The sequence below is a fragment of the Alosa pseudoharengus genome, unplaced genomic scaffold (assembly GCF_046254945.1).
Source record: "Alosa pseudoharengus isolate Yale_2024_CS ecotype anadromous, Long Island Sound unplaced genomic scaffold, YU_APseudo_1.1 YU_APseudo_1.1_scf_24, whole genome shotgun sequence".
NCBI classification, from domain to species: Eukaryota; Metazoa; Chordata; class Actinopteri; order Clupeiformes; family Clupeidae; genus Alosa; species Alosa pseudoharengus.
The window spans coordinates 15,748,143-15,773,962 of record NW_027468689.1 but is presented as its reverse complement, the minus strand read 5'-3'; the positions used below and the strand labels follow the sequence as shown (position 1 = coordinate 15,773,962).

The 25,820-nt window shown below is 43.0% G+C and overlaps 1 protein-coding gene across 1 annotated transcript in view; it reads right to left on the bottom strand.

Annotated features, from left to right (window-relative positions):
- Positions 1-10,172: 10,172 nt before the first annotated feature.
- col6a1 (collagen, type VI, alpha 1) overlaps positions 10,173-25,820 on the bottom strand; it is a 30,564-nt gene continuing 14,916 nt past the window's right edge. Inside the window, exons 21-35 of the mRNA XM_076303238.1 lie at positions 25,624-25,686; positions 25,425-25,487; positions 25,261-25,311; positions 25,130-25,165; positions 24,351-24,413; positions 19,465-19,530; positions 18,125-18,160; positions 17,236-17,272; positions 14,891-14,899; positions 14,643-14,776; positions 13,088-13,203; positions 12,690-12,873; positions 12,261-12,435; positions 12,134-12,163; positions 10,173-11,842 (exon numbers count right to left, since the gene is read on the bottom strand). Of these exons, the coding sequence (XP_076159353.1) occupies positions 11,241-11,842; positions 12,134-12,163; positions 12,261-12,435; positions 12,690-12,873; positions 13,088-13,203; positions 14,643-14,776; positions 14,891-14,899; positions 17,236-17,272; positions 18,125-18,160; positions 19,465-19,530; positions 24,351-24,413; positions 25,130-25,165; positions 25,261-25,311; positions 25,425-25,487; positions 25,624-25,686 (1,665 nt within the window). The 3' untranslated portion in view covers positions 10,173-11,240. The remainder of the gene's footprint in view (positions 11,843-12,133; positions 12,164-12,260; positions 12,436-12,689; positions 12,874-13,087; positions 13,204-14,642; positions 14,777-14,890; positions 14,900-17,235; positions 17,273-18,124; positions 18,161-19,464; positions 19,531-24,350; positions 24,414-25,129; positions 25,166-25,260; positions 25,312-25,424; positions 25,488-25,623; positions 25,687-25,820) is intronic.

Here is a 25,820-nt window from a genome sequence, read left to right as displayed (position 1 = left end):
GAGAAGACTGGTCCCTCCTTTTGCAAAAGAGCGTACACTTCACTCGCACAGCGTTCACCTACTATTACGCATGAATCCACATGGGGGCGCTGTGAATCCACATGGCGTTTTTGACGCTGCCTGCATTTCATTACATTGTGCTTTTGTTGTAGATTTCTTTACCCACATTGTATGTTGAAAGGGCTTTTAAATATTATGATGCATATGTTTGATAAGATGATCCCTAAGGCCTGCCTTTGTGATCTGCACTGAGTTATGATCTCTGTTGGTATTTTCTAAAAATATTTGTGGATGATGCATGTGTGCAGGCCATCCTGTTTTGGCATTTAGAACATGGAGGTGGGTCCATCCAGTCCACATTTAAGATATTAAACCGATTTCCGAGGAAATGGCATGATAAATGCAACCGCAACCCCCCTTTCCGAGGTAGAGAATTGTTCAAAAAGGAGACGCACCACCAAGATCAAATTCTCAGTTAATTCTCCAGAATAGCCACGAGAGACTGTGTGAGTAAGCTCACATCTGGAAGATGTTTCACTGTAGTTATAATGATCTAATGTTGTGTTGTGCAGGGGCAGTGAAACTGCTATCAACATCAGAAGGGCCTCAGACTGGTATGCATCTATAAGGACACCTCATCAAGTGACCTGACCAAATGTCGTAGGTGAGCTAACCCATTTACACAAAACTCAAACTGGAATGACTCCATCATGAGAACTGATAAATATTTAGAGATTGGTCTGTTAGGGCCTTCAGTTCAACGTCTGTAACCACAGTAACTCATGTGTAAACATCGTCGGGCCACCGGAAAATATGACATGTGGCTTTTCTGCAGGTTTAGCATAGTGCTGACCAGAGATGTGTTTTGACACTCTGAGTAAAATTTGTTAGTGGACTTGAGAGTGCTGAACACATCAGCCATCTGGTTTGAGACATTGAATTTGGAATTCATCAGCACCTTTTCAGAGCTGGGAGTCATGTTGCAGTGGTCAGTCCTAAAGTGAGTTGGAAGTCTCATAAGCACTCTTTGCCCTCTCTATAGAATAGCTTCTGAGAGACAGTAGCCAAGTTTTATGGCTCCAGAAGATTTTTTTGTCTCTTTCTGACTCATAACACTGTCCTTTTTTTCTTTTTTTTTGGAAGAAAAGCAGAAGTCTTTTGAAAAGTTTTCAAAGGACACTGAGGATTTAGTTAGCAGTATCTGGTGAATGGGAAATTTATATTTCTGGATGTGACGTATGGTAAAATCCCCATTTTTAATGTTGTAGAATCACTGTGAATCAGTATGGAACGTCATCAGTTCAACCAATCACAGCCTCACACCTCTTGGTGGAACCCAGTGGAAAGGCCACAAATCATCGTTGCCATGGTGACAAACCAAAACAGCATCCTTTCTCATGGAGCATAGTGTGTGATGCTGGGCCACTTAGCTCATGACGGGGTTCCACCATGTCTATGAGTCATGTTCGCTCTCAGAGCACCTATTAAAACCCTCGGTTTCACTCTCCCTCCCTCCCTACCTCTCTCTCTCTCTCTCTCTCTCTCTCTCTCTCTCTCTCAAGCCACACTACTACTATTCACAAACTCACATGCTGGGCACACATGACTGAAAAACTTCACTCCCACCAAATGTAGTTGCCACTCTCAGTGAGCCTCCATTATTATTTTAAGACGCTGCAATTGTGTCGTGCCCTGTACATGTGTTTAAAATGTGATATTATTGAGTACAGCAACAGAAGTTACGCATGACATGAATGATGTGATGCAGAGGACATGGCAAAACCCCCTCAGGTCTTGGATTACGCACAATGAGGAAGCAAATTGTATCTGGGTGCCATATGTGACTGCATACGTTCGTTCGCCTTAGCATTTAGCTTAGCATTTAGCTTTGAGATTGGACCCGTGTCTGAGATTTGGGAGGATGAGGAGGGAAGAGGGGGAGGGATGAAGATGAAGAGCCAAACGAACGACAGCTCCCACGTCCTCCTCTCAGCTATCGTGGAGTCTGATAAAATCCCTGCGTATAAGAGGGGGGGGGGGGGGGTTACATAAGACCACTGAGCAAGCCAGGGCCAGGGAAGCGCTCCGTGTCTGTATGTGAGAGCACAGAGGAACAGAACTGTGTAAGACTGGACTGGGGCTGTTAAAATGGTGTTGATACCCCAAGGCATATTCCACAGGCCATAACACCAGCTATTCCTGTAGTGTTTAGCACTGCCATTTTATTTATCTCTCATTATGGCACACAGCAGTTTACATTATAGCGGCCATTTGGCGGCTGGAGACCCTGGCCGTATTTTAGGTTTGTTTCCTTGCTGAAGATGCTAGATTGCATGTTGCTGGGCTTAAGTGGTGCTATTTTATGATGCTGTTAAATAGTTGAAAGTCAGTGGGTGCCAGCCTGGAGAATAGGCTTGGCTAAATCCCCGTAACCAAGTAGGAGGTCTGTCTGTTGTTTAAACAAAGGGGTGTCATGCACAGTAAACTCACTCAGTGAGATTATCCACAGATAACACAGACACACACACACATACATGCACACACACATGCACACAAACACACACACACACACACACACACACACACACACACACACACACACACACACACACACACACACACACACACACACACACACCACATGCCCATAACTTTTGGCCTTGGTTGACAAGTTCTCAACTGAAAGAGTCATTTACTCGCTATAGAGTGGATTCTCAATACACTCTCTCTCACACACACACACTCTCTCTCACTCTCACTCTCTCAATCACACACACACACACACACACACACACACACACACACACACACACACACACACACACACACACAGTAAAGTTACCTGCAGGTAAAGGTTGTAGCAGAGAGGAAATGTTATGCTTTAACTTTTATTTGACATTGTGAGAGTAAATCATACAATGTACAGTAACCATGTTCAATAAAGTTTGTTTGTGATGTCCACTTCTCTTGTCCTTAGTGTAGGACATACCCTTTCCCATGTGTCTTATAGTGAGATACCTCAATGCAAAGCCAGAATGCAACCATCCCTTATCACAATACTATCTTCTTTGTACAGTGCTGCTTCTTAACATCAAGCAGAAAAAAGAGAAAGGACACTTTTTCACATGTGAGAGAACTTTTTCTTATTCTCGTCTTCCTTCCTCTCTCTCTCTCAGTCTCTCTCTGTGTCTCATGCTCTTTCTCCTGTCTCTTTTTTCCTCTCTCCCACTCTTTCTTTCTCTTGGCGAGGGGTGTATATTTCCTTAAAAAGGGAGAGATGAGGGGGGGGGGGGCTGTGTCTGTAGGGCCCTACTGTGACTCATTCTGAAGGAATGGCTCTGCTTTTCTCCCCCACTCTCTCTCTCTCTTCTTTTCTCTCTCTCGCTCTATCTTCTCTCCCTCTCTCTCTCTCTCTCTCTCTTCCTTTCTATCTCTTGCTCTCTCCCCTCTCTCTCTCTCTCTCTCTCTCCATATTGGAGCCCTCAGTCTTGCAGAACAGCAGAAAGACCAAAATCCACAACCTTCAATACGCCTTTGCTCCATCATCCTTCATCATCTCGTTCTTAGCCAAACCAAACAATCTGAGTCATCGCTGAACACCCAACTAGTAGCAGTAGCCTCAGACTGTAGCGCAGTGCCCCGGACTTAAACCTAAAAGTTCTTTTTAATTGCACAAGCAGAGATAATAAATGTCATCGCTTCCAACCTGAAATAAAGAGAGTGCGAGTGAGCCTTGTGCACTGTTGTAAATGCAGACCGTATGAGCCATTAAAGTAAGCAATTTGCCATGCTTATTTGAAGCTCCCCCAAAATGTTGCTCTCCAGGGCAAGGGGCTTTGGGGAAAATTGTTCAATACAAACCAAATGTTGCTTTGCCAAGTGTTTAAGCCCCCCTTTCCAAAAATCTGTGGGAACACTCATCAAGGCATTGCCTGATTTTACCACCAGCCTACAGTAAAACAGGCTGCCTAAACATCTTCCATTTCATGACTGACTTATCTTATCAAGAGAGACAGGATTTAGCTGTGATAGTGAGCTACACCTCAGTCATGAAGACCTTACCTCGAGGAGAAGCAATGTCGAGATGTCGCTAGAGGGGTAAAATAACTTGGTTTTGAATTAGGTTAAATGTTCTCACACACAGGCACATAAGATTATTATAGAGACACTTTTGGGCTAGAGTAATATAATTTGATACCTAAGGCCTATAAACAAAAAGTTTAAAAGTTGTATTAATATTGACAGTTTGGTTACTTTTTTCAGCTCACCACAAACCAAATATTTTGATATGTTATCAACAACATTTGCACTTGAGAAGATAAAGTTTTCTCTATCTGAAGGGTATGCTTTAGAGTTGGACAAACATTGTCATTTTTATGAATTGTAAGGATATTTGTGTGTTTCTTGATGCTATCAGCGTGTTAGTTCAAATGTGACAAATGAAACCACATGTAGTAATAGTGAAGAATTTGGATGTGGCTTAAAAAAATCGTTTGGACTTAAACCACCTTTTCAGCATGTGTGTAAAGCCTTAGACTTCAAGCGTCTCCCCGATTCCCGCTGGGGACAGTTTCACTTTGTTACAATTTAGTTGAGACCCTCGTGACGCAATTCTGTATTGTGAGGTTTTGTTACAGCACGCAAACTCTGAACCAGCGCCGTCTGGGCATGTAACCGAAGAACATGAACACAGCTGGAGAACGGCGGCATCTTGTCTCCTGACATTGCACAGCATTTCTCTGGTGTTGGTTGCAGACTCACTCTCAACTTTCCCTCGCCATTTTCCCCAACATTCCTGCTATTTCCTCCAAAGCCAGTGTGACAAAACTCATTGGACTTAGCCATGGGAGTGCTTGTCAGACATGTAAGCAAAACCCTATTCACAGGCCCCAAGTCACCAGCACCTGAAACCCACATGTGGATGAGGTTTATTTTCAAAGGACGGGACCGGCCTTTAACGCTGTTTTATTTGCAAATACATCAACCGCCACTTGCCTTGCATGTTCTCCACTAAATGGTAAATATAAAGACAGCGATGGATTTGGGGCTTTCAACATGTGCGTGCTCATTCCAACCTCCCACCCCGACCCCCTCCCCCTTTCCAGCCCTGACCACTACCACCACAATCCCACCCTGACTCTCCCTTCTGCTTCCCATGACATTTCCCAAACCCCAGAAATTAGAATGATTCTCCCTTGCTACAGCTATGGGAGCAATATAGTGGGTCTCTGTCAGTGCCAAGGGGGGTTATGGGTCGTCAAGGGGAAAGAGCGTCTCACTCGACGCCCAAAACAGCATCGTCGTCGTCAGGCGGCCACCGAGTCTCTGAGAAGAGCCGTCCTTTTGTGAGGAGGAAGGCCTGCTGGAAGAGCTGAGCTGATCCTTCCATTGAGTCACTCGTGTAAATACGCTGCTGTGGTCATTCATCCCCCTTCCCTTCCCAAACCATACCTCACCTTGTGCCACCAGCCACACACTCTCTCCCCCCGGGTACAGAGACCGCCACTCCCACCCCCGCCGCCAACAGACGTTGGCTTTTGCGGATGTGGAACGGCTCGGATGTGGGATGGGAGTTGCTCAGTTGTGGCCTGTTGATCGGTGTTGTGTGTTTTGGAGCCACGCTGATCATTGCTGGTTTTGGTCTCCTTGGAAAACTACTGTTGACTTGGACATGGGGTTCAATAGGGAACAGAGCAGAGTTAGGCTTAATAAAATTAACTGTTAGAAGACTGTTTGTACTGTTTGTGTGCTTTATAAACGTTCTGTGTTTTTTTTCCCTCTACTACACAGCCTTTCCAGTAATTCATGAAAATTAGGTCTATTCAGACATAGTCTTTTTGCACTGTACATTTTCATAGTTGCTCTCCAACATGCAGTATGTTACATTGTAACTGAGTAACAGAGTCTCCTGGTCTCTTTGGATATATCAACTTTTTCATATAACTACAGTAACAGGAAAGAATGGAAGTTGTATTTCCAACATTGCAAATAAGAGACACCTACATATTAATTGGATTGGCCTCTGATACATAGAGTTGGCTTTACATCACAAGTGATAAAGGTCAAGTTACTGTAAGCAGCCCCATCAGGAGTCAGGATGTCAGATAGCCCTAGTGTGCAGCCCCCCTGAGTAAAAGCAGCAAAGCCTTGGATATCCTCCATCTTCCTCTCTGTGCTTTCATCTGTGCCGCTGAGCTCGTGCCGTACGCTGGTCACCGTCCTGTTCGGCCTTTCCTGCCTCCGAGCTCTCTTGGCCGCACTGCTCCTCTCATCCATAATCCTGCTCCATGTGCACATATCCCTACCGTCCGTCCCGCGGCTGGAATCCGCTCCAGATGTCGGCCCTTCGCTCTCCAGAGCCAGGCCAGCTGGGAGTCATTAGCTCGGCCACGCTTTGCCAACACCCCCTTCCCCAAAAAACCCTCCACTGCCTCTCTCTCTCCCCCCCTCCATCCCCCCCTCCTCCCCTCTCCCTATACCCCCTTTCTCATTTGGCCTCATGGACACACACAGGCAGAGTTTCCATTCCTTGGGATTGAGTGGGTGGCTCTTGTGAATCGGGGCGGTTGCAGGTTGGTTTGGGGGGGGGGGGGCTGTTGCGATGTTGCCCTGTAGCAGTGCCCTGCTGCCTCACCCTTGAAATATTCCTCCAACCTCCATGCCAAGCAGCTGGGTAATGTCACTTTCCAATTTCCACACCCTAACAGCACATATCATGTTCATCTCACAACACAGAGTTTACAACTACTAAAGCATGCATCCATCAAATTATGCAGACCATGTTGTCATGTTGACAGTACTTTACACCATAATCACATTTCAGCCAACAGAAAGGTGTGAGCTGACAAAATACAGCATTTTGCCATGTTCAATTGTTCTTCTAATGATCACCTAAAGTTGTAAAGTCTGCTATGGTTATGTTGCTGCAACCACCACCACCGACATGGCCACTGTTCACCTCCACAGGGAGAGAAAAGAGCTCCAGCGTAATTAGAAACACACTCTGCTGTCTCACTTCTTTCATGTTCCATGGAAGAACTATTTTTTCTTTGAAGAACTCTCTCATTTCTTTGGCGTGGATGAGTACATAATGAACAATTTATTGTTTGGGATCTTTGTCCTTAAGATGAGTCTGGCTACTTTTCAGGCTGGCGGCCTTCTCTCTCTGCCAGTTTGTGAGGAACTGCCTGTGGGTCTACCGGCTTTGCTTAATATATCAGATTTGTGGATTTTATACGCTTGAGCTTCTCTCTGCATCAAGAAGTAGCGATCAAATCTCAGAGGATTTTTTTCTTTTCAACACTACCCCCTTTTCACCCCCTTCTTCTTCCAAACTGGAGGGAGGAAATTGTGCCTTTAGTTAACCACAGCTGCCTCCCAGGCGTTGGAGAACTTGCTTGTTCTGGAAGTGCAGGCAGATTTCATGAGAATTTTCTTGAGAAATGAATTCAATGCATCAGGTTTCCTGGCTGTAATGTCATGACTGGCCTGCAAACCATGTGCAGATGATATACCAGAAGTACAAAAAGATAGCCGCAAAATAAGACAAAATAACTATAAATAAATGCTTATTATGAGTTCCTGTTCCTAGGAAATCCAGAGTAGCATGCTCTTGGATGACAGAGTAATGCTGGCTTTAGTGTCAATCCTCAGATCCATATGCGAGAAGCCTTAAAAAGTCTGGGACAAGACGTGACGTCTTCTCAATACATGTTGTTGGTGTTAAGTACTTTGTTTACTTGGATAAAGACAGTCTTTAGCGATACACCATGGAAAAATAATCTGTGGCTGTAAAGCCAGGCTCACTGGAGGCAATGCAGCATCATACAAACAAAGTGTAGCCATATGTTATCTGTTTTCAGTTGGTGCAGCTCACCATTCATTTCCCCCAGAACTTTTCAGGAAAAAAAACGGAAGAAAATGAAACAAAACAAATGAAAATGATTTCACTTGCTTATGGGACAGCAGACAGAATTGTAGTTTTATATTGTCATGGCATATTTTCAAAGACGCCTTGTAGAACTCCAATATATTTCTGAGCGAAGACTAAACAAAGATAAGACTTTGGACGCGAGTCCTCTAGCTCTGTTTACAATGAGGACAGCAAATATAGCAGAAATGGCGCGAGCTGACATGAAAGCAAATGTGAGGGGGAGTGGCGAGATGAATGATAATGTGTTTGTGCCCAAATTTGAGTTTTTTTATCCTTGCGCAGTGGGGCATCTCACTGCGTTATGAGGTGCAGAACTGAGAGCATCATGTGAAACCACACAGGTCAATAGGCAAAATAGGCTCCTTGGCTTGTCTCCAGAACCTTTACAGATGCAACTTGCAAAGCACCAACTAAGAACCAACTAGATTTGGTCGTCAAACTCTTTGTAGCACTGGAACACTGGCAGTTGCTGACAATCAAAAGGGCTCCCAAGGGTGATTTGTTGCTGAGCCTGGTACCAGGGTACGAGAATGGAACCAGGGTACCATCAGCCATCAGAGATAATTGACACACACACACAAACACACACACACACACACACTTTTTAAAAAACAAAAATGGTGTCACTTCCATGATTATACACAATTGCACACAATTAACTCTTAAGTGAAGCTGGCTGCTGCTATGGAACAATCAGTGAGTGGTCTTTCTTACCCCACTGACAACTCATGTACGCAGATGGTCAAATTAGTTTAGAGTTATGCATTCAAGCCTTTTCAAAAATCCAGACTGACTCTTGCCCTGTTGCCCGTTTGTCTTCGTTAAGGCGAATCACGTTAACAAATTCATTTAGCCCTGGTAGGAATTGAATCATGGATTCCAGTTAGGATGTGACCAGTGGAAAATGAATGAAAGCTGCAGTAGCCCGGCACAATGTCTCTGGAGCTGGACCTCTTTCTTTGAGGAGTAATCCGGACTAATTACTACTCTTGGACATTAATTAATACTGTAATTAGCCAGTGAGTCATGTAGAGTGATAAGTTCGACCGAATCAGCACTGCGCAGATCTGGATAAACGTAAGGCATGTTTGTATTGAAAGATTCAGCCAGATTTGCATAGTGCTGCAAGATCGAACGCTCCTGCTGATTTGACGATACCGGAACAGGACGCCATGACATTTTCTTCCTACAGATAGGTCTTGTAGACTTTCAAAGTTTACAATACTCGGTTTGGCTGTAGAAACCCTCACCACACTACCACAGAAGTGTAATTATATTTTGAGCATTGGTGGTATAAAATAGTGACGTGGCACCTTGCCCTGTTAGCATCACTGCAAGCCCATTCAGTGATAGCCTAATGCAAATAATGGTCTTTCACAATACGCCACCAATTAACATAATTTTGCTCTCAATTTAGAAGTTTGAAGTTGTTAACTCCGTAAACAAACCCTAGGTTGTTTTTACTCCGGAGTTACACTTTAACGAGACATCTTTGAAATGTTTCTTTTGCAATGCTTTATGATATTGACCCAAACATATCTAATGGCCTGTGCATGTGTGGTATGACTGAAGAGTTTGAATTGAAACCAGGCCATGAACAAAAATGTTTCTTAGATTGTTTATGAAATACACTGTCTTGCTGGGAGGTTTGCATATGCAGATGACGTCACCTTTTTGGCTGTGATGCTGAGGGGCACACAACCCGGTCAGATTGCATTTCTTGAGCTGAGACTCATAACTGTCACAACTCTTAGACATCGAGATTTGCTTTCACAATAATCTTAGACAGGACATAAACTACAGTGTGTGTGGGTGTGTGTCAAGGGTATTTACAAAACATTTGGCTTTCTCTTAAAAAAAAGATCATGAAGCGCAATGACAAGTGACCTCATCGGTAGTGGTAAGAGTAGTGTAACATCCTTCATCTGAGTTTTTCACCCATTGACTGTATAGAAATATACCGGTACATAGAATATATGTAGTCAATGAGTACTCCAGTAATACTGATTTGCTTATTTCAGTGACAGTGAATATTAACGTCATTAGACATAAGTAGGCATCTATTAGGGCCTACTTGTTAAGAAAATATAAAATATCTTAGTTGTTGACGTTGTTGGCCTCTCATACCTCATAAATTTCTCATTCAAATTGTGACATGTGCAACACCCTAACCAGGCAAATATAAGCAGCATTAGATTCCAAACTACAGTAGTTACACAATTGAGATGAGCCAAAGAGCTGGGGTGAAGCATTCTTTATTGAAAATACCTCTTTAGCAACACTATTGCTGTTCTCAAAATACATGTCTGATGTGTATAAAGCTTTACACAAACCTAGTGGTAAAAAATACATCTTTGGGAAAAAAAGTATTGCAAAAATTGTAACATTAACTTTTCACTGCTTAGAAAGAACAATCAAGCTTCAGGTCATCCTGAGGAAATGATGATAGCACCATGTTAAAAAAAAAATGATGTCATGGAATGCAATTTGTTTACCCCTTGACAAACAAATCTTTGAAAACACCTTTTAATCTAAGCCTCAGTGATGTATGCATATGAGAAGTGCTGGCAATTATACAAAACATCTGTGAAGTACAGGATTCTTATGAGCAATACTGAACATCTGAAGCTGAAAACATCCATTTCCTTTTAAGGATAATGACATCCTTTTGATGTAAACACAAAGGAGGACCTATCAGCCATTTGGACGGCTTGACCAGCAAACAGGTTAATGTTCTGAGGACATAATGTACCTCTCCAACATATGTTGATAAACAGAAGCTAAACATTTATGCTAGTTGGCAATGCACTCCTTTAAGATGCTGGAATTAAATCATACTGTCTCAATACCTTGACAAATGGAGAGAAGAAGAGGAATCTCCCTCTGGAAGGGACAGACAAAACATTTCAGAAATAATTCCAGATAATCACCATCGGCCGTAATTACTTTGATACTTCATAAAACCAGAAGTGCATGAGTGCTTTAGACACACACCTACATTTTCACTGCAAATGCTGTAACGTCAATGCAAAGTCTAAAGTGAAGTCTTACTTTCTTTTTTTGCGTTCACACAATCATTCACTGTCGTGAAAGATAAAACAGACAATGTAACGCAAATACTCCTACGTATTTTTTCTTTCCATAATGAATTCATAATCACGTCTCAGAATAAAAAAAAGCCCTACAATTTGAAGCTTTTGAAAGTATCCAACCCCCTTAATTTCATTTCCCTTTTTGAAAACACCCTCTTTTAACCCCGCCCCATAACCAATCAGCTTGTTTCCTCAGCTCTGAACACACGGCCCTCTCAGATGTTCAGGGAGATTTTACGGGACACAGTTTGGTAGAACACGCCCCTGAGGAGGGAGTTGTAATCGGAGGCGCGGAAGAGGTGGCGGTGGGCGTAGGCTACGTCGAAACTGCGTCCCCGGCTGACCATGTCGCGGAGGTTGGCCTCGTTCACCCGGTCCCCAACGGACAGCACGTAGAGCTTGATACCAGCCTCCTCCAGCTCGCGCACACGCTTGGCGATCAGACTGTTGGTGATGCCCTGCGAGCGACCGTCGGAGAACACCAGCAGCTTCTTGACCCGCTGGCCTCCGCGGAAACGGGGGAGGGCCACTGACAGGGCCCCCATGACGTCCGTTCCCATGTTCTCGAACGCCGAATCGTCAATGCTTTTTAGCACTTGCGTCAGGTTGGAGGTGAAGGCGCTGAGGATAGCCGTGCTGCCGTACGTGCCCACGGCCACACGAACATCGGCGCGGTTTCTTTGGCCGTTATCAACAACGGTCAGGAAGCGCTCGGCAAGCCTCTTGACGAACTTCTTGGTCGAGTTGAAGTTGTTGCTGCCCACACTGGCTGAGCTGTCCATGAGGATGCCAATGTCAGTGGCAGTGTCGAAGGAGACTGAATCATACCAAACCAAAGGACAAAGAGTTAGTCTTTTATTAGAATGAATGGTTGATGTTAGAGATATATTTATATATACAGTATTGTTGCTTTAAATAATGATTAATGATTTAAGTTAAGTGCAGTGTTAAGTTTATCACAGATAAACATAGTTATGTAGTAAGGTAAACATATTTCTTTGATTTTGCAAAGTTTATTACAGATAAACATAGTTATGTAGTAAGGTAAACATATTTCTTTGATTTTGCACGATTAACAACCAGTTACTGTGATGATGGCAATACTTACTTGGGCATTTGTAATCAGGACACTTCCTATCTGTTGGAGAAAGGCAAGTAAACAGAGATAGTGTTTATTTCCTGGAGATAATTGTACAGAGAAAGGCATATAGATGTTTTCTGAAAGAAAATGAAACCTTGGCAAATTTGTGCAGTGAAGTTTTGCAGGAAGGAGTCTTCCAGGAGCTCAGCAAAGTTGTCAAGTTCACGGAAGAATCCGGGCTTCTGGGGGTCTGACGTACAGGCGAGATCCTCCAGTTGCTCCTTATTGGGCAGCCTGCCTGAATAATCCTTGATTCCCACTCCACCAACCTGTTAGCATTCAGTCCACATTAATAACATTATAACATTATAACACCAAAACTCCAGTACTCTCCAGAACACTCTGGAGTAGTATGGTATGGTATGGTTGATAGCACATACAGTTTAGTTTAGTATAGTCACATAACATATCAGGAACCACACAATGATGTTGTAGTTAATTGATTCCGGTGTTTTAGACGAAGCATGCTTTAATAATTAAAAACGGATCTTAACATCATAATAACATTTTTATACTGTCTTACCCTAATGCCTTCATTACACAGTACAGTCAGAGGTGTCTTGTCTCGGATAATATCAGAACGTCCGTCCGTGAGGACAATGACCACGGGGTTTCGAGGATTGTTGCGTTTGATAAGGACCTTGGAGAAGTCCAGGGCCTCACCAGTGTAGGTGGCCTCTGCTAGCCACCTCAGTTCTTTCACCTTCCTGAATAAACACAGGTGGTCATTTTTACTAAATGGATTTGAAATTCTCGTTGTTACTCTGTTTCATCGTTTTGCAAAATATGCGTAACACATACTACACACAATTAACAGGCCAACTGAAATAGCATTATGCATTAGGGGATAGATTAAAAAGATAAATGGATAAAGACAACCCATTGTTCAGTATTGTGAAGTGATCTATTTTTCCAACGTACTGTTTGAAATTGGCCAAAGCAACCCTGCTTGAACTGCCAGTCTCCAGTTGGACAGCCTCCTGTGCATTTGCGCCACTGTACTGGACCACCCCAACGGTGGATTCTGCACCGTCAAACTGCAAGAAAATAAGATGATTGACAAGAAGAAATTGACATATTGACACAGGCTAAGTGCTACCTTTGAGTACACAGAGCAAGACCCACTAACCACATAAAAAGGGAGTGAATTGCAGAACTGTTGAACTGTGGTAGCTTAGTGCAGTCAAATTTGGTGCCCTAATTTAAATAGTGTGCAAAGTGCAAAGTCTATTAACGAACAAAGTTCTCATGCACAAACTAGAGCTATCATGTGGGAGCATTGAGCTGACTTATCAATGGCTATGGTTAAGGTTTAGCCCGTGGTGTTAAATTAGTAAATACATTTGCTTTACTTAGACTTAAGACTTTGCCCATCATTCAAATTTGAGCTGTTGATGTTCATGTATTTCCAGTTAATGCAAATGAAGTTTGAATGAGTTCGTTTTGAGACTTATGTTCCAGGATGAATCTAGCATGCATGACAAACTGTCTTATGACTTAGTTACAACTGCAGACACAGTACACTGTTTCCTAAACCATTCCTTTAAGAGTGCAGTGAGTTTAAAGCTCATTAGTCCACACCAAAGACCTTAGAGAGCGGAGCACTCTACAATCTCCACATCTGATGCATATTACCTCTTGACCCACCAATGGTGCATTCAGATCCAAAAAAACAACCCCACACAGGAAGATTCAGTTTGATTCTGTTTACAATTCAGTCGTGGAGATAAGACAACCTTTTAAAAGACAATAGTACTAGCACAAGCACTTATTCATCATGAGCGCTCACTAACACAACTATTAACCTATGGTCTTACGAGAGGGAATGAGAGAAAAGGAAGAATAAAGAGGAACATGGGAGCACAAATACTGTGCCGCTCCTACTTTATAAACACCAGAACATTTCCACCAGTTGGCTAGTCGCCTAAGTGCTTGCTCTAGGGCAGGGGTTTTCAACCAGTGGTCCCGGCCCACTTGTGGTCCGTGAGGACTTTGCTAGTGGTCTGTGACCATGGATTCAGTCATGTAGTTGCAATGTGGGAATCAGTATTTTTATTCAGTGGTGGTCCTGGGGTTGTGCAATTAGCCAGAATGGTGGTCCCTGGTTCACAATCAGTTGAAAACCCCTGCTCTAGGGTGTCCCGGCCTTGGACTCTTGAGATGATTTCAATTGTTGTAGCAGGGGGGTCACTTGCGCTTCAGCCTGGTTGGTGCTCACAGAACAGGACGCAGAAGTCAATGAGGAGACCCAAGGTCTATCTAGGACTATCTAGGTTGTGTTATCTAGTTTGACTCTGAAGAAGACGCATGGGCGTCAAAAAACGTTAGTCGGTTTGCACTAATAAAATTCACTAAAAGCTTTGTGTGCTTTGGTCCTGCTCCCTGGTCCTACAGTAGATAGACCTTGGGTCTCCTCAGTGATTTCAATTGTTATTTGCGCTTCGTAAACAGATCAAATTAATTTGAAACCACTGACCACCACTCTCTGGTCTTTCGTCAGCCTGTCAATGACGGTTAAGATGAAGTCCTTAGCGAGGGCAAAGTTGCCGGCGCCGATACTCTCTGAGCTGTCCACCACGAAGGTGAGGTCCAGTGGGCCACACTTGCACTCTGGTGGAGTTAAGTGGACCACACATTCATTTCACCTCATTGATCTGAATCACATATGGGACAAGTATTCCTGTTTACAGAGTTTACAAAGGAGTGAAGGAAAAAATGACTCACCACAACAGGCTGGGAGCAGAAAAGGAGGCCAAGAGAGAGAGAGAGAGAGAGAGAGAGAGAGAGAGAGAGAGACGAAGAAAAAAAACACAGATTGGATTTTCCATTGGTCTGGCAATTTATCAACAAACAGCACATGAAAGCAACGATACAAATGAGTTATTGCAATAAAGCTCAACGCTGGCTCATGCACAATTTTGTTATTAAGGTAGTGTCAAAGAAAATGCTTTATGTAGGAAACCTCATATAAAAAAAACACACAAGCAAAATCCTTCCAGCGGTCACTGTGCACAGCCCTTGGCCTATTTTTCAGAAAGCTGCCTGACTCGGAATACTGGACATAGACATCCCCATGAGCCCAGTGTCAGGGGTTCACAGTAGGGAATATAACTTCTACATTCTAATAAACCAACTGACAGTTGTTTAACTGTTTACCTTCACTTGCGCACTACTTACTTACACACTCCAAAATAACACATGGTGGTTCGCAAAGCAACTTTCGGTTTACTTTCAGGCTTTTCCTTGACCTATTGGCCTACTGTAACTCTACCCCAGCCAATTACTTGTACAATGTCACCCATATGGAACCACTGAGGAATAGAGTCTTGAATACAAACTAGGTCTAATTCAAGACTCTATTCCTCCATGGTTCCATGTTGGTGGAATGAGTTGCCCAGTGCTCTCCGTTCCTGTGGTAGTTTTGGGTCGTTTAAGAGGGGTCTAAAGACATTCATATTCAACATGTACTTAGTTGTTTAAGCGCTTATGTGTTATGGTTTGTATAATATTGTTTTATTTTCATTAAGCTGTTAATTCATTTGACATTATTGTTTATTATTGATATTCTCCTTAAAGCAACACCAAAGAGTTTTTTGTACCTTAAAATAATGTTTTCAAAATCGTTTCAGTGGTTCATCAACTCGTAACAGGGTGAACGGCACTTTCTGCATTCGCTTCGCGGCCCTCTATCGGCTATAACCGCACTAAGTTTGCCAGATCGGGTAGCGGATCTGTAGTTCGATGGAATGAGACATGAGAAACTACAAATTTGACTTGCATCTGATGTCGCAATACATCGTACTTTCATAAAATCATGCAACATATTCTACCTTGTCTGTGTACATTGTTATTTGCAAAGCCGCGCTGGATAAACAAATAGGCTAGTGCATGCGACAGAGGAAAAGTTCTTTGGTGTTGCTTTAATGTAGTCTTACCATGTCATTGTTTTTATATTATTGATTGAATGGACATTATTGTTTTATTATTGCCTTTCCCCTCATTTTAATTGCTTATTTTTATTAGGCTATTGATTGAATTGATATTGTTGTTTATTATTACTATTCTCCTTATTATATTTGACCAACATTCTAATCTGTTCCCTGTTCAATTTTAAATATTATGTTGTTTTGTATTTGTGTGTCGCTTTGGACAAAGGCGTCTGCCAAATCCATATCCATAACCATAACAATGCCATATTCTTTCTTTTAAAGACAAATAGATAGATAGATAGATAATAGATAGATACATCTAAATAATTTCCTATCGATCTACTGATTCCTGAACTTGCCGTATTCTGAAGTCTGCCAGCCAACTTTAAAAAAAATGGGCAGATAAACTGATAGATAGATAAATATTCTTGAGGAACAGTAAAGATTCTGAATAGGACATTTTGAATCATAGTTCCTCTCCGCTTTTTGCTTATTTGTTTCTGAGCTGTGTCTTCGAGCCAGCGATGACTATTGCGATCCGAGCAGGTTCTGGCCTCTTCTGCTGTGTGTCAGTGGCCAGCAGAGCTGGCTTTCTCATTACCAGTCCAAGAACTCTGCCAGCTGCCCTACTTACATCCTTGACCCTCCTACCTCCCTAGACCCGTGAGCACTAGAGGGACATCCCCCACCTACGTCCAGTTAAAATGAGGGCTACTACACTCACAGCTAGTTATCCAACAGTACAGCTGAGAGCTAGAATTCAGATGGCAGGACGCAGGAAATTGTCTTTTGAGGAGACTGCAAAGTGATCATATCCAGTTGTCACACTCCAAATATGATAATTTACCCTGTCGAGTCGCCTTGTTGCTTTGACAGACATAACTCAACTTGACTATGTTAAGTTGGGGCACCAAAACACTTTTTTACAGCGAAGGGTCAGAAATTATGATGTTTGAAATTATGAGTTTTGACACATGGAGGGTCGGAATGGGAGAACACACAAATCACTTGAGATTTTGCTGGGTAAGATATTATTTTGCCAAATTGAAACCAGCGCTCAACTTTGGAACATCTTGTTAGTGTTATGCATTAAGCGAGGATGACAGAGCAGCAGCTGAACATGTTATGGACAATACTTACAGCACATTCTCATGATGATGTCCAGAATCTCGCAGTCCTACAACAACAGGTTAGAGGATGGCATGAGGCATGGCTTATTGTGGCGAACTGTAATTATGAGCTACACTAAGGCACATGACATCATTTTCTCTTGTGCGCATTGCACTTGCTGTTATGCAAAATGTTCTGACAAGCTCAATAGTTGAGTAACTGTGATTAAAAGCTGCAAGTTTGCTCTCTCTCATTCAAAAAGTGTGTACATGTGTTATGGATGTTGTCAAAAAGTCAAGTGAGCAACTCAAAGGGGCTTAAGCCTGTCAGTGCAACCCCTGGGAATGGAGGGGCTTGTCAGTCGGACTCCTGGGAATGAGACTTTAGAAGAAAATCCATACCATATGCACCATGACAGAGAGAGAGGGAGAGAGGGGGAGAGACAGAGAGGGAGAACAAGATTGTCACACCTTGGCAAACAGCTCTTTGATGTGATTTACCCTTTGTGTGTTTTTAAGATGACAAATTTTGCTTTAGTGTACAATGGATGATTCCATGCAAGGAGACACACAACCTTTACCAAGGAGGTGGAGGCATATCTGCAGTGCCACAATGTTTCATTTGGCAGATGACAATTCTTTTCCGCCAAGGGCTAGCTCTTAAAAAGCTTCGGAGGGTCATCAGAGCTGTTCTATTGCAGACACAGTGCGTTCACACTGACTTTGCTGACCAATCTTAGCAAAATAAAGGAGATCCTTTGACCTGCCTTGAGAGGTTCTAGTTAGAACTCCCAGGGTGTTTTGTAGCCAAGAGAGATAAGGAGGAGACAAGTTTACAGTGATTTTTGAGCTGTGAGAAAGTCATGTCTGAGAGAGTCACAGTGTTGTGGGAAAAAAGTGTGAAAAGATACTTCACTTACATCAGTTCCAGGAGGCCCAGGTGGTCCTGGAGGGCCCTGAAAATCAGACAAACACATGAGTTAAAAACACCCAATGTCTTTGAAGGAACAACAAAAGAGCCCTAACACCAAAACTGATCTCATCGAGAGACTGTCACCCTAAATTACATCTTTGGAGTCCACCTGGGTCAAAACCAACAAACAACAGTCGTGCCATGTCATTTGTTTTTGTGCGTCGCTGGAAAGCATTGGCATTGTGGAATTAGCATTGGCTTGTGCGGAGAGCCACTGGCTCGCCGCTGTCCAGGCCAAATAAGAGGATACTTGAGGTCTGTCGGGAACTCCTCCCCTCCCTGGAGAGAGTCCAGGGGGAGAGTGTGAGCTTCACTAAATTACACCCTGGATCCAGGCCTCCATCCCACATGCCTGTATAACTCAGAGAGAGGCTGTTTATCATGGGCGAGACTAGAAAGTATGCAGCCTTGACTCATCCCCACAATACATGTATGGCAGCACACGGTTGGAGTCAGGGGCTTTTAATTAGCAGTTTTTCATGGTGCACAATCTGTCTTCTTTGCTCTTGGTTTCCCTTATTGTCCATATTTTGCCTTCTTCTCACTCTTTCCTCTTCCTGTTACTCTGCTGCTGTTCCTGTCATCCGTTTCACAACTGTTTGTAATATGATGACGGTTTGATTTCATCTTGAGCTAACTAACTTCATGTACAAACTCAATTACATACTGAGCCATCATTTAAATAACAGCTAAAGTGCAAAATCTAAAGTCAAACTATGCAAAATTGAACCTAATACCATAACACTGGTGGGTCAGCTCAGTGCTTTCACATAATCGTTTTAGTTCATGCACAAGACACTTTGCTCGTTGACAACAACTTTTACTAATACCACAGGGATGGTAGTGACTGTAGCGACTATTATAGCCTGAAAGATTTCCAGAGATACCTCTACAGTAGGTACAGTCTTTGAAGCTGGTTCCAAGCGATGGTCTGTTTGTTCTGATGTTTTGAAAAAGGTCTTCAGCTTGCAATCATAGAACTTTGAAGATCACAGTTTCCCTTAACAATCATTATTAGAATGTAGAACCATTATTTTTAGCACTCTTAAAGATACTGTCAAAAGCTCTAACTGGTTTCTTTCAATTAGTAGAACATTTGAGCATCCTCCTGTGGGTTAAAAACGGAACTGAGCAACCTTCGTTTTGAGGGCAGTAAGGTTAGGAGGTATTCTAAGGGCCCTAGAAACGGGTCACGCATGACTACCTTTACAGTGCAGAGTGGCAGAGTTAAAAACCCACCCAGGATTAGCCGGGGTGAGGGGGTAACTGGGGGCTCGTCATACTTACGGGGTTGCCCTCTGGCCCTCTGTGCCCTTTTGCTCCCTTTGGTCCTGGTTCTCCATTCTTGTCGTTCTGTGTAAAACAAATGCATGATTAGGGAGGATGCAGAGAAGGTTACGTTACATTACATTACATTTGGCTGACATATTTTTAACCAAATCAACTTACAACATGGTAGAAGGTTTAAAGCTTTTTAAAAACAATTCTCCCAACAATTCTAGAACAATTTAAAACAATGTAAAGGTAGAGTACAATAACAACAAGTGCATCAGTGCACCTATTAAACCCAAGCATGTCCTCTAATGTCCTCTAATGACCCATTCCCATCACCGCATCCCAGCCGCTGAGTCCAACAGTATGCTATGGATCCAGTAGGTGGAGCCGCTACAGGTCGCACATGGGGAAGATAATGCCAACCACCTGGTCGCCCATAAAAAGACGAGACAGAGCTCCTCCATACTGGTTCAATTACACTCAAATTCCACACTTCAAAGCACACACACAGAGTGTGTGTATGTCATACATAAAACACAACCCCCCTGGTTCTCTAGAGGCATGGGGAGGACTTGGGTGGAATGGCATCATTGTTTGGACGCCGGCAATTAGGCTGATGCATATCAGACTAGGGCTGAGTTGCTGTAGGTTGGGGGGGGGGGGGGGGGGGGGGTGAGCATAGAGGGGAGGTGGCCAATGAGAACACATGAGTTGTTTATGGGAGAATGTCATTACAATCTCCATATTGTGAAAAAGCAGGCCACTTGGTCATACACAACCCCCCCCCCCCCACCACACACAGACACATACACAAAGACACTCCAGGAGGTTTGAGACTGTGTGTGTGTGTGTGTGAAAGAGAGAGAGAGGGAGGGAGAGAGAGAGAGAGTGAGCAGCTTCATGGGCCATCTGCTCCAGATGTGTGTGAGGCGCTGGCTTGGGAGTTCTGTAAGCCTTTAGCTCATACACACCAAACACACTATCAGGACATCAACCTACACCCCCCCCCCCCCCGCCCCATGCAGTCAGAGAAGGATGGATGCAACAGGTGAAGAACAGACATGGTAAAAAGGATATGCCAAACTTGCATACCAAGACCATCTAGACTTAGGGGGTGGGTATTTCTACCTGCCCCACACTAATACATATGTCATGATACAGAAATAATGTTGAAGAAACATTCCATGGGGAGAAATAGCAAAGGCCTCCTAAATCATTGCCAACAAAAGAGTAATGCAAGCTAGGGAGGCAGATGTAGCTTGCACAAGGCAAACAAGAATTCCAGAACAAGGACTGCCATGTTTATCATGCTGAGGAACCAAAACAAAATGAGGAGATCACTCACATTTGGCATTGCGAAAGGCCAATAATTGAGAGGCTAACCCCGGCTAGGCTAATGATGTTGCTGACAATCTCAGTTTGACCGATGCAAAAATGTGCATTAAACTTTTAAACCCTTTGCTGAAAATGTTTTAAACAAATTCACAAAAGAAAAGCCAAGTGGGTGAGTGACATTTCTAAACCCAAAGCAGACAAGGACCCTGAGATGAAGTCAAGGACCATGTGCAGCAGCCTGGAATACACACATGACGGAGGAATCAGAGCCAGCTCCGCTTGATTATGTTCTTAGCTTTAGTGGCAGACATTTTCCATTAGCATGTTTGTTTGAACGGGTCCCAGAAGCAGCCATTTTGATTGTTCATGCTTCACTAATAATGAGGCGGACACATTTCTTAATCTTTACCGCACAAGCCAAGCACATGGGAGAATAATTCTGCTTCTACGGATAGTTAGGTTGGAGTGTGTGTGTGTGGCGGTGAGGGGTGGTCAGCAAGTTGGATGGGTAAAGAGATCGAAAGTAACACTGCCACCTGAATACCCACAATTACAGAGAATATGGGGCTATTAACACGCAACTGTAAAAACAAACTAGATTTACTGCCTATTGTTTCCCAATTAAGCATCTGCAGAGAACAAAAAAATCTTTTCTTTTCCATGTTCCCTCTCTCTCTCTCTGTGTTTTCCATACCATCAGTGTGTTTCTTTCAAGTGTGAAAATGTACAGTTTGGGAAACACTCGTACAGGAAGCCACAACCAAACTGACTAAGAACAAGGTCCACAACAATTTATAAAGCTACATAACGAGACATGATTAGGACCAGAGCATTGGTCATTACTGTAAATTGGGGTTACTCACAATGAAATGGAGCTATTCAACTGTAAATGGCTTCATTTTCCGAATCCCTTGAACCTTATTTTTCTTTTCAATCCACTTTATGTTTGTTTACTTTTTCTTTTGGAGTTGCCATTTGCAAACCTTCTGTGCTCTGACTTTGAAACTTCTGGAAAAAAAAACTCTTTAGATCTATGCGCACTCACATGTTTCTACTTTCCCCACTGTCGAAACCAACACTGTCCACATTGCTTCGCCTTGAGTGACACAGATGTGGGATGATAAACGTGTAAGCAAACAAAGACCACTCATATGCAGAAAGGCCTCACTTCTGTCTATTTTTAAGGGAAATCGAAGAGTGCTGGTGGTGCAGAAAAACAACAGGATGCAATGGATTAAAAAAAAGAAAACATCAAACATTTCCCAAAGCCACCACAGGGCAATAAGTGAACACTTTTGGTGTTTTCCTTGGAACACGTCAAGTGAGGCTAATCTCGAATGAGCATAGCCGGCTGGGTGACAGAATTGTCCCCAGAATGACTCCCAGCTGACTGTGTCATCATAGTGTTGTATTCGTCTGACTGAAAATGCTGGCTAAAAGAGATTGTTTTCCTAAGAGAAACATGTATCATGTTACCTAATCACATAAGTATCACTACATCTGTAATATATAAATGATCAAAAGCTCAACTTGATGCTGTAACACCCCTTTAAAGGCTTGTTGTGGCTTAGCAGGTTGGGTTCCTATCTGGGTCACTTTAATACTTTGAAAGGATCTTGGAGCTTAAGGACTGTGACATCATATAACAAGGTTACCATTGACAGGATGTGACGTCACTGGTATTTAGGCAGTGGTATCTGAAACGTAGATGCCGTATTAACGGCAGGAATGCACCGAATCCTGATTTTTAAGGTTCTGCCAAATACCGAATCCATTTTTTAAGATTTGCCCGAATCCGAAACCGAATTACAAAATGTCATGTTTTTGAGGAAGCATACAAAACATCCTGCAGACATTAAATTACATACAACATTTCACCCAAAGCACATACTGTACATGTTAGCCCGCAACATAAACAGATTGTCTAGTTGGTTTGGAGCCACTTCTGGAAATGCTTTATTTGCTCTAAGAACACTAACAGTGAAAAGCACAAAAAAATATTGGACCACACATCACCTCAACATCTGCAATAACTCTAAGGGTGCAAGTTACGCTGAGATGCTGCAATAAGTTGAATGCAATTGTCAAACGTGCCACTAAACAGCAACATTAATAATTTGAGAGAACAAGCCTCTCTAAACAGAAAACGTGATCGGGCTTTTCAAGAGAGAGAAAGGTCAAAATGTCTTACAGCCCCTAATTCACTAAGAGATAGTCTATCTGTTTGCTTCCTTGTGCTATTCAGATTTTGTTTGATTCACCGCACTATAAACAGATAGATGAGACAGACAAACACAATCCTGTGCTGTTTACATATTTGTTTTTTCGAATCTAATTGAGAGGGTTCCTCCCATCCTCTTAAGATCAACATACACAAAACAGGACGCTTGAAAAAACCTTCACAATGATGTCAACTGTCTGGGCTGCCCGAAGTGGCTTGCCAAACCAAAAATTCAGCATGTCATACGGCACAGGTTTGTGAACATGCATGACGGTATGTATGTACTTGATCTGAGGCTTTTTTGTTATTCAATTTAGCCATATTGTGGATTGCTTATAATCTTAAGTAAGTGCAGCAAAGAGAAAGCTAGGCATGCATGAAGCGCTACTGGTGTTGTTTTCAATCTTGTGAAGTATGCCGGATATGAACCGGGTGGGAAGTATTACCGGTACTGCTGGACCAGCTGAACATTTTGGCCCTTAAAATAAAATTCAGAATTCTTGGCAAAGATGGATCCTTAAACTGCTCCCATTATGGGAGAGCACAAAGACATCTCTGTGAAGACGGAGTCTAAATGAAATGATCTACAATTTGCATTTAAGTTCATATTTTCTCCTTGCTCAGATGAACTCCAATAAGTAAGTACAAAACTAGTCAATCTACTGTAGGTTGGTAAACAAGGACCAAGGCAATTATGCCTACATCATTCTCCTACCCTCATTTAGTCAGGAGACTCTTCTGGTTGCTTTGAAAGTCCTATAAATCCACAAGTAATGTGTCCTAAAAATAATGGACCCATAAAAGAATGCCTTGCATACACTATGACCCCAACTTCCTTGCGTCCATGGCAACAGAATACACACAGCTGCTTGTGTTCACCGCTCAACCCGCCATCTTCACACGAGAGCAAAGCTGCTGAGGAAACATGTCTGACCTGCTCTATGCTGTGCTCCTTCTCATTTGCATGAACGCTTTTCGGATGAGAAACAGACCTTTAGGCCAACAACAGGCCCGATAAGGCTTCATTTCCAAGGACTGAGTGGGGGGGGGGGGGGAGAGAGAGAGGGAGAGAGAAAGAGAGTGAAAGAGAGAGGGAGAGAGAGAGAGGGAGAGAGAGAAAGAGAGAGAAAGAAAGAGAGTGAAGGGGAGGAGACAGCAAGAAGCAAGGCAGAGTGAGAGAGGCAGTGAAATGGGAGTGAAGGGAAGAGAGAGGGAGAGAGAGAGACACACACAGACAGACAGAGAGACAGGGGGATAGAGAGAAAGTAAGAGACTGATGGAGTAGGCGCAGATGAGTCATAATCAACCTCCCAAATTTCCATGAATTTCCAAACAGACTCACATCAGCGCCTGGGTCTCCGGGCTCTCCGTCGTCTCCCTTGGGTCCGGGGGTGCCGATGACTCCCTGGAGAGAGAGAGAGAGAGAGAGAGAGACAGAAGCAAGCGAGGATGAGGGGGGCTCCCAGCCACAGAACACACTCACCATCTCCACCCATCTTGCTGTGGCTTAGATGAGTTTGCACTCTTTGAGGTTGAGCCAGTACGCCCATCATAAATTCATATAAGATCACAGCACAGCTGCTAACAGCTGCTACCAGAGTAGCATGGCTCTTATCTTTGCATTAAAACACTCCATGAATCAACCCGCATGCATGAATCATATGACTCATTAGTTTACTAGGAATCCAAATACAACTTGTATTAGTAATCCAAACATAAACCGCTTCATAACTTTATTTAATCCCTGACAGCTCTTTGGAGAGTTTATTGACAGTTATGATAAGGCTCCACTTCACTCCACCCTTGTGTGTTTGAATTGGATCCACATTGCAGGTGGTTCTAGGGTGGGTGAAAGTGAGAAAGTTCTTCAAGCTAGCTGTTGCAGCTATAAACAGACTTGTTGTTTATCAGTTGTAAACACTGCAGCAGAAGGGTGTATGGTGATGATTGCTTCACTTCCAACTAGGACTCTTAGCATCAGACAGAACTTATTGTTTACTTTGGGTGTTAAATCAAACCTCAATTCAGATGGACTGTTGACTGACAAATTGTTGTTCGCTTTACTATAATAACCCCACAAATCTAGCAAAAAGGCACAAGTGCTCTGTTGACTATACGTACAGGCTCTCCTGCATCGCCTCTTGGCCCTGGATATCCCTAAAGACAGAAAGAAGAAAGAAATTAATATTCAATGCCTCTCTAAAACTGACAAAAACAACAACAATATATTCAGCAAAAGTTATGATATATACCTGGAATCCGTGACATCCGGCAGTTCCATTGCCAGGGACACCATCTTCTCCCTGAAGACGAGGAAACAGTGTTAATCCACTTTATTTAGTATACTCCCTTCTGTTTTGCATTTACAGTCAACTTCATAACATTAATGCATTTACAGTTATTGGGATCAACTCACCCTCTCTCCCATGAGGCCTCTGTCTCCCGGCGATCCTTTGATGCCTCGGGGCCCTTTAGGTCCCTAAAGTGAGAGGAGGATAGATGGGAAGTCTAGTTTATAGCTTGAGTAATCCAACAGGGAGGCAGCCTGTCAGTGTTTATCTCAACATGTTGTAAATCACAGTGGACAGTATGCAGGCTCATATATACATCCTCACCTCTGGTCCTGCTGGTCCCTCGTCTCCACGGTAACCCGCCAACCCTGCACGACCAGGCTCACCCTACACAAGAAACGACACAGTTAAAATTAAACTTAAACAACATATTTGAAAATGTGTATCAGTCATGTGGTCTGTGCTCAACATTTCTGACAGGAATGTTTCATTAGAGTACAGTCAATTGTTTTGTTTTTTTA